The 12,089-nt window shown below is 42.3% G+C and overlaps 1 protein-coding gene across 1 annotated transcript in view; it reads right to left on the reverse strand.

Annotated features, from left to right (window-relative positions):
* LOC142291356 (cysteine and glycine-rich protein 1-like) overlaps positions 1 to 12,089 on the reverse strand; it is a 66,751-nt gene that overhangs the window by 19,335 nt on the left and 35,327 nt on the right. Inside the window, exon 4 of the mRNA XM_075335825.1 lies at positions 2,273 to 2,402. Coding sequence (XP_075191940.1) covers positions 2,273 to 2,402 — 130 coding nt within the window. The remainder of the gene's footprint in view (positions 1 to 2,272; positions 2,403 to 12,089) is intronic.

The raw sequence follows: 12,089 nt of genomic DNA on the forward strand, positions 1-12,089 counted from the left end.
TAAGGTGATGTTCCTCGCTCCTGCGGCTTCATACACAGCGATGTGTGCTGCCGCAGGAACGAGGAACTGCATCGTACCTGTCGCGGCACCGGCATTATGGAAATGTCGGAGAATTCACCGATGATACGATAACGACGCTTTTGCGCTCGTTCATCGTATCATCTAGCATTTATACACTACGATGTAGAAAGTGACGCCGGATGTGCGTCACTTTCGATTTGACCCCACCGACCTCGCACGTGCGATGTCGCAACGTGGAAATCCGCCCTAAGTCTCAGTCTCAAAACCAAGGCACAGGTGTGTGTCTTAGAAGCTTTTAAAGGGAATCGGTCACCACATTTGACCTATCTAAACTGTTATGGGCATACAGGTTATAGAATGCTGAAAAAAGTTATACCTGTATACCTTATATACAGTGTGTCCACCCATATCCTGTCCACCGCCATTAACTTGAGAACGACAGCAGCTATAGGCATAGAAGTGGTGTCTAGGTATAGTAAAGTAGCCATGCGCTATGCAATGAAACCACCTATAGCACCACCTGGTGGAAAACAACGAAGTTAGCATTTTTATCTCGAAAACGGAACGAGATAGAGAAAAAAAGTGAATTACAAAGTTTTAGGGCATCATCAATTCAATATGAATGCATATGGTCAACATCATATCCAGAAGTTTTCTTTTCAAACTAGACATATGAGTGCTGCCAGCATTGCTGAAGAGGTTAAAGGAATGGAGAATGAGCCTCTCAATGCTCAGACTATCAGCCACCTACTGCAAACAAAATTGTTCTGCATGGCTGTCATCCCAGAAGGAAACCTCTTTTAAAGATGATGTACAAGAAAGCTTGTAAACAGTTTGCTGAAGACAAGCAAACTAAGGATATGAATTACTGGAACTATGTCCCGTGGTTTGATGAGACTAAGATACATTTTTTTTGGTTCAGATGATGTCAAATGTGTGTGGCTGCAACCAGGAGAGGAGTACAAAGACAAGTGTGTCTTCCTACATTCAAGCATGGTGCTGCCAGTTGTGGGGAATTATATTTCTCTGAGGGAGCCATAAATACCAGTATATATTGTGACATACTGATGCAGAACATGATCACCTCCCTTTGAAAATCGGGCCACAGGGTAGTATTCCAAGACTCATAAATATCAAAGCTCAATATTTTTGGAAGTTGGAGTGTTTTTTTTTTAGATTTGGCTTTTAGATTTTAGATCTTAGGAGGATATCTGTTTGTGCAGGTAACTATTATCTGCCTTATTCCAGCCTTGCTGAAGCATCCCCAGATCATCACTGATCCTCCACCAAATTTCAGTGAGTGCCAGACACTTGTACGCCTCTCCAGGTCTCCATCTAACCATTAGACGACCAGGTGTTGGGCAAAGCTGAAAATTAGACTCATCAGAGAAGATTAACTTACTCTAGAAATTGGGCAGATTAAAATTTGCGAAGAACATATGAATCAAGCTGCATACAAGGTTATCCTTGAAAAACAGTTGCTTCCTTCTGCTCAGACAATGTTCCCAAACTCTGAGGTTGATTTTTCCAGCAGGACAATGCGCCATGCCACACATTTAGGTCAATCAATGTGTGGATGAAGGACCACCACATCAAAACCCTGTCATGGACAGTCCAATCTCCAGACCTGAACCCCATTGAAAACCTCTGGAATGTAATCAGGAGGAAGATGGATAATCACAAGCCATCAAACAAAGAAGAACTGCTTACATTTTTTAACCAGGAGTGGCGTAAGGTCACCCAAAAGCTGTGTGAAAGACTCATGGAAAGCATTGCAAGACGCATGAAAGCTGTGATTAAAAATCATGCTTATTCCACAAAATATTGATTTCTGAACTCTTCCTGAGTTAAAACATTCTTAGTATTGTTGTTTCTAAATGACTATGAACTTGTTTTCTTTGCATTATTTGAGGTCTGAAAGCAATGCATTTTTTTGTTATTTTGACCATTTCTCATTTTCAGAAAATAAATACAAAATTTAATGCTTGGAAATTCGGAGACATGTTGTCAGTAGTTTATAGAATAAAAGAACAATTTATATTTTACTAAAAAATATATCTATAAAGAGAAAAATCAGAAAAACTGACAATTTTGCAGTGGTCTCTTGATTTTTGGCAGAGCTGTATATATATATATATATATATACACATATATACAGAGAGAGAGAGAGAAGAGAGAGAGTATTGCTTTTTACCTATGATATTTATTTCAAGGTTTTAGTACGCAACAAGTGACTTTTAGTTTTACTCACATTTCCTCCTCCGATAACTTTCTCAGCAGCATACACCGTCTTTGAACAACGTGGGCAAACATCAGATTGTGTCGCTTTCTGAGCAAATTTAGAAGCATTTGGGTTGCTTGTTGGCTGGAATCTGGAAGTACTGAAAAATGTAAATTTAAGTGTTGAAATAAACAAAAATTACATTAAAATAAAAGCAGAATTTAAAAAGAATCTTTCACCAGTTTAACTTGTAACATTATGGAATAGTGGCTGCAGAGCTGGGTAAAACATAATTTTTATTTTTTAACTTCTCATGAGTTTCTGAGATATTATCTTGTAAAGTTTAGGTTACAATTTATTAGTCCAGGGGGCATTACCAGAGATTTGTCTCTGGGACTGAGTACATTTTTTCCTGCATGGCGTTAACCAATCATAAGCAGTGGGCGTCATGTAAGGGTAAAATGTACACACTGCCAATATATCACAAGAACATGATTTTTCCTATGAGATGTAATCCTAGACAGCCCTGATCATTGCACTTTTTCTGCAAAGTACAGCTGACCCAAGTGTGAATACAACCACCTCTAGCTTTCATCTCAAAGCAGGCAGTCTGGGGGTGGAGGGACAGAGTCGACAGTGCTGTGAGAGGAGAGCTGCACTCTACATTAGTGTTCCCTAACTTCAGCCTTAAAAGTCTACTAACAGATTATAATTTCATATTATTTTTTATTATTGCACAGGGGATGGAATTATCACTTGTGCAAGACTAAGGAGACTATACTGAAAACATGATCTCTTGTTGGGTCTGGAAGATTGGAGATGGAAAACACTGCCCTCCACAGTAGCTGCAGAGTTTAGGGCTGAGAGCAGAACTGTCTATCATTACACCTAACAGGAGAAAGCAAGGTCTGACCATCTCTGGGAAGATTATTTTCTTTACCTGCTGACAGCTCCTGCATATGATTGATCAATGTCATGCATGGGACAAAGTACATGTCTCCAGAGACAAATGTCTGGTAACACCCCCTTGGACTAATAATAAATTATAACCTAAACTATACAATTTAATATCACTGCAACGGAGTTGAGAAAATAAAAATGATGTTTTATTGATTTCTGCAGATGTCTTAGTCCATTGTAAATGTAGGTACTACGATGCAGCCGAACCAGGGCAAAGTGAGCGTCCTCAGCTAGCACTCGAATGCCAGCATCATGGTATCCACTAATCAACTGTGACATGATGACATAATGACTCTGTGGAGATTTAAAATTCACAAGGAAGTTTGCATTATCCTGGTCCGGCTGTACTGGACTTTTATTTACTTTTAGTAGACTTGCACCAAGTGTGGTTCGGCCAATACTTTTCCTATAATATGAAATTATTGTATTGTATAGATACAGGTGCATTTCAATAAATTAGAATAACATCAAAAAATTAATTTTATTTCAGTAATTCAATACAAAAAGGAAAACGCATATATTACATAGAGTCATTACACACAGAGTGATCTACTCAAGTGTTTATTTCTGTTAATGTTGATGATTATGGCTTACAGCTTGTCTGCATTGTTGGGTCTGGTGTCTCTCATCTTTTTTTTGACAATACCTCATACATTCCCTATGGGGTTTAGGTCAGGAGAGTTTGCTGGCCAATCAAGCATAGTGATACTGTAGATATTAAACCAGGTATTGCTAGTTTTGGCATTGTGAATAGGTGCCAAGTCCTGCCTGAAAGTGAAATTTCCATCTCGAAAAAGATTGTCGGCAGAGGGAAGCATGAAGTGCTCTAAAATTTCCTGGTAGACAGCTGCATTTACTTTAGTCTTGATAAAACACAGTGGACCTACACCAGGAGATGACATGGCTCCCCAAACCATCACTGATTGTGGAAACTTCACACTAGACCTGAAGCAGCTTGGATTGTGGCCTCTCCACTCTTCCTCCAGACTCTGGGACCTTGATTTCAAAATTAAATGCAAAATTTACTTTCATCTGAAAACAACACCTTGAACCGCTGAGCAACAGTCCAGTTCTTTTTCTCCTTGGCCCAGGTAAGACACTTCTGGCATTGTATATTGGTCGTAAGTGGCTTGACACAAGGAGTGTGACAGTTGTAGCCCATGTCCTGGATACGTCGGTGTGTGGTGGCTCTTGAAGCACTGACTCCAGCAGCAGTCCACTCCTTGTGAATCTCCCCCAAATTTTTGAATGGTCTTTTCTTAGCAATTTTATCAAGGCAGCGGTTTTCCGCTGCTTGTGCACCTTTTGCTACCACACTTTTTCCCTCCACTCAACTTTCCATTAATATGCTTAAATACAGTACCCTGTGAACAGTCAGCTTCATTAGCAATGACCTTTTGTGGCTTACCCTCTGTGTGAAGTGTGTCAATGACTGCCTTCTGGACGTCTGTCAGATCAGCAGTCTTCCCCATGATTGTGTAGCCTACTAAACCAAACTAAGGGACTATTTTAAATCCTAATTTTCTGAGATAATGACTTTTGGGTTTTCATTGGCTTTAAGCCATAATCAACAACATTAACAGAAATAAATACTTGAAATAGATCACTCTGTAATGACTCTATATAATAAATGTGTTTCTCTTTTTGTATTGAATTACTGAAAAATTCATTTTTTGATGATTTTCTAATTTATTGAGATGCGCCTGTATAACTTTGGGTATGTTTAGATGGTGCAATAAAATGACATCCTTTTACACCCACTACTGAAAGATGACTGAAAAATACTACAGTTCTTGCAATATCATGTCATAGCAGAAGCATTTTGTTCCATCATTTCACAACTTAACTTCATCTTGTAATTGACCTATAGCTTCATTTTTCTATTGTAATGAGTACTAATTAATAGAAGAGACAGATAATTTATCGAGATTTTTTTTTTATTTAAAGAGGCATACATGTATAGGAATATATGGTTATTTTTTTCTCAGTTAGCAGTATGATGATATTATTTAGCCACTACTTTACTGTATATGTTAGTAATATGTAGTGTGATGGGAGAAGAGGAAAACATTTTGCTGGTGTGTACATTTCTCCTAGGTTCCTGTCATATGCTACTTTCCATGATGAGCTTTGGAGAATGTTTTCGTGCCTTACAATTCCAGCAAAGTGGATGAGAGTTATAAAAATCTCCCTCACTCAGTGCTTCTTTTTCATACTGCTTAAATTCACCTGCGGTGCGTTTTCAAATCCACTAGTGACTGATTGGAGCAGTAAAATCCCTTGCAATCAAACTCGATGGTTGATACATTTAAACAATATAAGGCTACATTCCCAAGATGAGGTTTCAGTGCCATTTTGATTTTGCAGAATTTCTTCACCATTTCTGCACCTATAGTATTATGTTAATTAGATTACTTGCTTTTTTTTCATTGCGTTCTTGTGTGAGTTTTAGCTCTCATTTTTATCCTGTTTTTGACACTGTTTTCATGTCTCTGTTTGAGTGATGCTCTAAATAAAGCTGATTTGTCTTTTAAACCTCCTGGTAGTTAGCGTTGGCAAAACTTTATTGACATTCTTATGTGTGGATTACATGCGTTTTCACCACAGAAAACTCAGCGTACCCACAAGAAAAATTGACACGCCATGGAACTTTATTGGAATACTGATGACTATCTACAGGACTAATCTATTATCAGCCAAACTAAATAACCAGAATTTAAAAGGGGCGTAAAGTGGGAAATGATACAGAACATAAAGTGGGAAATGATATAGATTTGTTAGCCAGATTATTAAGGCCTGTTAGCTTTAATGGCTGCCAAATGTCCACAGGTTGGTGAGCCCATGGAGTGTGATAGTTGTCAGAGAAAATCACTATTTGCTAGTCCTACCTATTTTGCCTTGCCGTTTCATAATAAAGACAAATTTGCAATCTGATTGTAGAGAGACATTCTGTTAATGCTCTGTTGAACTTGGCTGGCCTTTTGACTCTGGTCCAAAGCCTTATGGAAAGATGTCTGGGAGATTTGAATTTAAAGGCAATCTTGATATACATCGATGATATCATCATCTTTTACACCCACCTACGAGGAGCACTTCAGCAGACTTGGAAAGATGCTGCAGTGGCTTCAGAAGTATGGGATACAGATTAAGCCCCAAAAATGTAATCTGTTCCAGAAAGACATCAAACAGCTGGGGCATAACGTCTTTAGCGAAGTGTATCCCATGAAGGAGAAAGTGTCTGCAGTACAAAAATAAATCTTTAGGGTCTGGGGATAGTATTGGCCTAGGTTCAGGAGGGACAGGAGTGAGTGATCACCTGAGTTAGCTGGGTACTGAGAAAATCCAATAAGAATCCTGATTAGTTATAGCTCCTTCAAGCTAGAGCTGTTGGCCTTGGTGTAGGCGATGATAGAGAAGTTCGCAGAATACTTCTTGGGGTTGGAAGTCGATGTGTGGACTGATAACAATTTTCTCGCATACCTGGAAAATGCAAAGCTGGGGGCCCTTAAGCAGCGGTGGGTTGCACGAATGTCCAAATTTCAAAATATCCTACAGAGTTATTCAATAGCGACCAACTAGTAAGGTGGACGAAGAGCTGGAGGGTGATGAGATCACAGACTTCAGATGTTTCACCACAGCTCTGGTAGCTGCCCAAGAGTCAGAAAAGGAACCGTAACCCTCAAAAGTACTTGAGGATCTCAGAGACTACTGGGAACAGTTGCAACAGCCCGACTCTGAACTGAGTTACAAAAGTGGATGAACCTTGGTCAGAGACCTACCAAAGAGAAGAAAGATACCCTCTCAGACAGTGCACATTAGATACATGGTGTTATGCACACTAAAATGCACATGTGGTAAGTAACAATATAAGGTCTTACTTAAAACTACTACACTTGACCCCTTCAGTTCTTGTACAGACTAGAACTTTCAGCTGCGCAGTCCGTAAGAGCCCCTGTGCAGACTGAAACAAGCCTAACTGGATTATTCGGATGACCACGTGGACCTTTGCTTCCTATGCAGCCATCGACGGTTCCACGTACCTCCTAAAGAATCTGAGGGAAGGTGCAGAGTAAAATAAGGTAAACCAAAAATTGTAATCTGCTAGGAGAAACACAATAAAAACAGACTATAGTTCCAACCAAGTCTACTTCAGAAATGTCACCAGCAGGAAATGGAAGCCCGGGGAGGTTTTAAACAGTTACACCCACCGGATGATAGGGCAAACTAAATTACATCATAGGACACTCATTGGCTGAAAGGAAACAAACACACAAACTATCCAAACAGTGACCAAGTGTTCAGAACCAGGACAGTTACTGAACCTGACTATGGCTCCATGGAGAGGGAAAAGAACAGCACAGGAGGCTGCTGGATCAAATAAAAGGCATTACACTTGGCCAGTGGGAGCAGCTCTTTCTGAAAAATGGCTTATTGTACAAGAGAACATAGCTGCCCAAAGAATTCAGAACAGCAAGCGCATGAGAGAGGTGCACACTTTGCCTCAATTATATCAAGGCGTGGAAGGGGCCTGCTGAAAATGTTGACAGCAAATTAACTAATCTGCTTGATGCTTGAAGAAAGGGCCCCCACTCAAGTAATTAGAACGTCTGAGCCACTCGAAGTGTTGATTTTTGAATACATAATGATTGGTTCATCCGATAATAACTATGAGTATGGCTTGGTGATGACCAACCACTTCACGAAGTTTGCAGTTGTGACTACAACCAGAGAACAGATGGTTGAGACAGCAGCTCGCTTTATCTACCAGAACTTTATCCGCATGTATAGATGCCAGAAGAGGATACACTCTGACCAAGGGGCCTGTTTCCACAGGAAGGTCATTGAGGAAATACATCAACTCTATAGCATCGATAAGTCCCTAATAATGCCTTACCACCCCCAAGGTAATGGAGCCTGTGAGCATTTTAACAGGACGCTAATGCAAATGGTAAGAACCCTGGAGGAACACTGGAAGATGAGATGTCCTGAATTTGTTCCAGACCTAGTGTGGGTATACAACAATCGAGTCCACACCACCACTAGATACACCCCCTACATGCTGATTTTTGGTCGGAATGGCCAGAAAATCACTGACTTAGAACTCGACTCTGAAGAGGAATGCACAAGAGCCAAGATCAGTACTTGGGTGTGAGAACATCGACACCAACTCCAAACACTAAGAACGTTGGAGGAGCAAAAGTTTTGGGAAATGGACCATCCAGATACAATCCAAGTCTCTTCAACCAGGAGATCGGGTGTTGATCCAGGATAAGTGTCCCAAGAATAATTTGGACTATTGGTGAGAGATGACTCCTTACAGGGAGAGTTCACCCCGATTACCCAGTCTATTGAGTCTGACCTGAGGGGCAGGAGGAGGCACCAGGTCAGATACTGCATCTCAACATACTGCTCCCTGCATATCAGAAGGAGAGATTCCCGCAGTTGAGCTCCCAAAGGAACAATAGGCTACCGTATGTAGAAGGTCTCCTGGAGAGGAGTATGATTGGTTTGCAGTACCTATTGAGCCTCGAGGAGAAGAACCCGCAACTTCCACTGAATTGGAAGATGGGTCCGGATCTGAGTCCCCACACGAAGCCTCAGATGTCCCTGTAGAACCACCTCAAGAAGACCTTCATAGAACAAAGCCCTCTATTGCTGTTATCCCACCCTCAAGATACACACAGGATGAGTTCATCTGGCAAAGGGTCATGCAGGAGATGCGGGAGTGAGAATTAATGTTGTCTGCATTAGAAGCCCTCCTGAAGAATATAGGAGTGCATAAGGTGTCTATTTGCCTTAGGATTGGTGAATTAAAAGAAGGGAGGAATGTAAGAAGGTGGCCAGAAGAAGATACTCATATTCAGTGATTCACGGCATTTGTGTACCAACATCCCGATCTGCCTGAGGGTTAGTGTCACCAGGAACCAATCTGTAAGGAGTGTATTTCCTAGAGGTGTGAGTTAGAAGGGGCCCACAAGTCAAGTGAAAGCTGTAGCAAAGTTACCAAATATAATAGGCTGGATCAACTGCGGGAAAGTGGAGTTGGAGCCAAAAGTGTGTGCACAGCAGAGCAGACCCATGTTGTCTGAAAGTGAAAGTGCAATGAGCCCATAGGAACCTGAAGCCTGCATACCATTGCCAGAGGAACTTGATGCCTGCATACCAGGCCCATGATCACAGGGGCCCCCAATGCTATCGGTACTGTAAATTCTATCAGCATATGCAGTACACCAAAACAGTTAAGCTCTGTGGTAGAGCAAGGAGACATGATCTCCCCGAACTACCACTCTCCATTCTCGAGACCGCAGGTTGATTTAAGACTGCTGTGTACAGAACAGCAGGGAAACTCACTGATGACGTGAGGACAGGGAAAAGCATAATTATGTCATCACACTGTGGCTCTGCGTGCCCAGTGTGATGACATCACTGTGTTGATCGTGTCTGCTGGCAGACCCCTCTGGATCCATGGGTTGGTGAGTAGAAGATGTTTTTTTGGGGGGGGAATACTAGAGGCTGTAATACACTGTGAAATACTTGGGAACATCACAGAGTATGAGTAGAGCTAATGAGGTCCATCATAGAGGAGGTGGCTTGCTGTGAGCTGTCATACATTGGGCGGGCTACTGTTTGCCACCATATAGGGATGTCTGTTGGGGGCCATTATACAGTGGGAAAGGGCTGCTATCGGGCCCATCATGCTATGTAAAGGAAGCTGTGTATCTATCATATTGTGTATGTTGGAGCTGTGGGGAACGTCATGCTGTGTAGAGGGGAACTATATATGGGGGACTCAGGACACATTATTAAATGTTAAGTTGACAGATAAGACGCATTATTGTTATATGTGCACTCAATTTATTGTAATTGTGAAATGAGCACACTGGGGGACTTATTACTTTCTAGGTGGCAAAATATGGGTACTGTTTTCTAGAGCATCTGCACAGGGCATTACAATTTGTATTAATGTAGATATTTTACTATCTAGAGGGCGCAAACAAGGTATTTTATTTTGTAAGAGGCAGAATGATGGATATTATGTGGGGTACTAAGAGGATTAGTAATAGGGACACATATGGCAGCAGCGGCTCAGTATTGGGGTATCAGCAAAATGAATAGTTTTTGTAGATTGGGAATAGATGGGGTCGGTGCTGGAAAGGAGAGAAGTCAAATGTGTCTTTGTTGTAACCTCTGTGATGAGTCGTAACAGAAAGGAGTTGTTATATTAGTCTGGGCTCTATGGAAAAGATGGGAATCGTGAACAACTCCATCAGAAAGAATTTCACTTGTAAGTCACCATCTGTAATTGTACTGTCTATGTATTGTACTGTAATAAATAATATGTTCTGCAGGACTGATATCTACCATTATAGGGTCACCGTATGGCGTTAATATCAGCATTAATCATTGTATAGTGATTTTCAGTAACAGCCCAGTGATCTGCAAAAGTTCCCCTATATCTATGGTTAGGCTACACCACCATAGCTGTAATCAGGGTTACCTGAGTAGGGGTCCACTGAGATAGTTGCCACCTGAGCTGAACCCCTAGCTACACCTCTGATTCTTGCATATTATTATTATTATTATTATTACTAGAAGGTGGCCCGATTCTAACGCATCGGGTATTCTAGAATTTATTGTGTGGTTAATGTATGATTTTTGTTATATATATAGATGTTGTTGTGTGTAGTTGCCAAGTGTTTGTGTAGGGTGCTGTAAATGTTCTGGGTGTTGTCTGGGTGTGGGGGTGTGTGAGAGCGGTGTAGTTTGTGTGTTGCGTTGTGTGTGTTGCGTTGTTTGTAGAGCTCTGTGTGTCTGCAGCGTTGTGTGTGTGTGTGTGGTGCTGTGTGTGTTGCGCGGTTTGTGTGGGTGTGGTGTGCATGTGTGTGTTTTGGGGGGAGGTATGTTTTGTGCAGTGTGTGTTGCACGTTGTGTGCGTATGTTTGTGTGTTGGGTGTTGTGTGTGTGGTGTTGTCTGTGTGTGTGGGTGTCTGTGTAAGGCGGTGTTTGTGGTTCCCAGTGTGTGTGTGGTGTGTTGTGCGGTGCGTGTCTGGCGGTGTGTTTGTTTTGGGGGGAGGTGTGCACCCCCATCATGCTCCATCCCCCATGCTGCGCACCCCCCATCGTGCTCCATCCCCCATGCTGCGCACCCCCATCATGCTCCATCCCCCATGCTGCGCACCCCCATCGTGCTCCATCCTCCATGCTGCGCACCCCCATCATGCTCCATCCCCCATGCTGCACCCCTCATCATGCTTCATCCCCCATGCTGCACCCCCATCGTGCTTCATTCCCCCATGCTGCACCCCCCATCGTGCTTCATCCCCCCATGCTGCGCACCCCCCATCCTGCTCCATCACCCATGCTGTGCACCCCTCAGAGAGGAGTATAATAGGAGGACTATAATAGCAGGAGTATAATAGGAGGAGTAGTCCTGGGGGGAGAGGAGTATAATAAGAGCAGTAGTCCAGGGGGTTGAGGAATATAATAGGAGGAGTAGTCCTGGGGGAGAGGAGTATAATAGGAGGAGTAGTCCTGTGGGGAGAGGAGTATAAAAGGAGGAGTAGTCCTGGAGAGAGAGGAGTATAATACGAGGAGTAGTCCTGAGGGTTGAGGAGGATAATAGGAGGAGTAGTCCTGGGGGGAGAGGAGTATAATAGGAGGAGTAGTCCTGCAGGGATGGGAGTATAATAGGAGGAGTAGTCCTGGGGGGAGAGGAGTCTAATAGGAGGAGTAGTCCTGAGGGGAGAGGTGTCTAATAGGAGGAGTAGTCCTGGGGGGAGAGGATTCTAATAAGTAATGTAGTCCTGGGGGGAGGTGTCTAATAGGAGGAGTAGTTCTGAGGGGAGGTGTCTAATAGGTGGAGTAGTCCTGGGGGGAGGTGTATAGG

This window comes from Anomaloglossus baeobatrachus, chromosome 2 (genome assembly GCF_048569485.1).
Source record: "Anomaloglossus baeobatrachus isolate aAnoBae1 chromosome 2, aAnoBae1.hap1, whole genome shotgun sequence".
NCBI lineage: Eukaryota > Metazoa > Chordata > Amphibia > Anura > Aromobatidae > Anomaloglossus > Anomaloglossus baeobatrachus.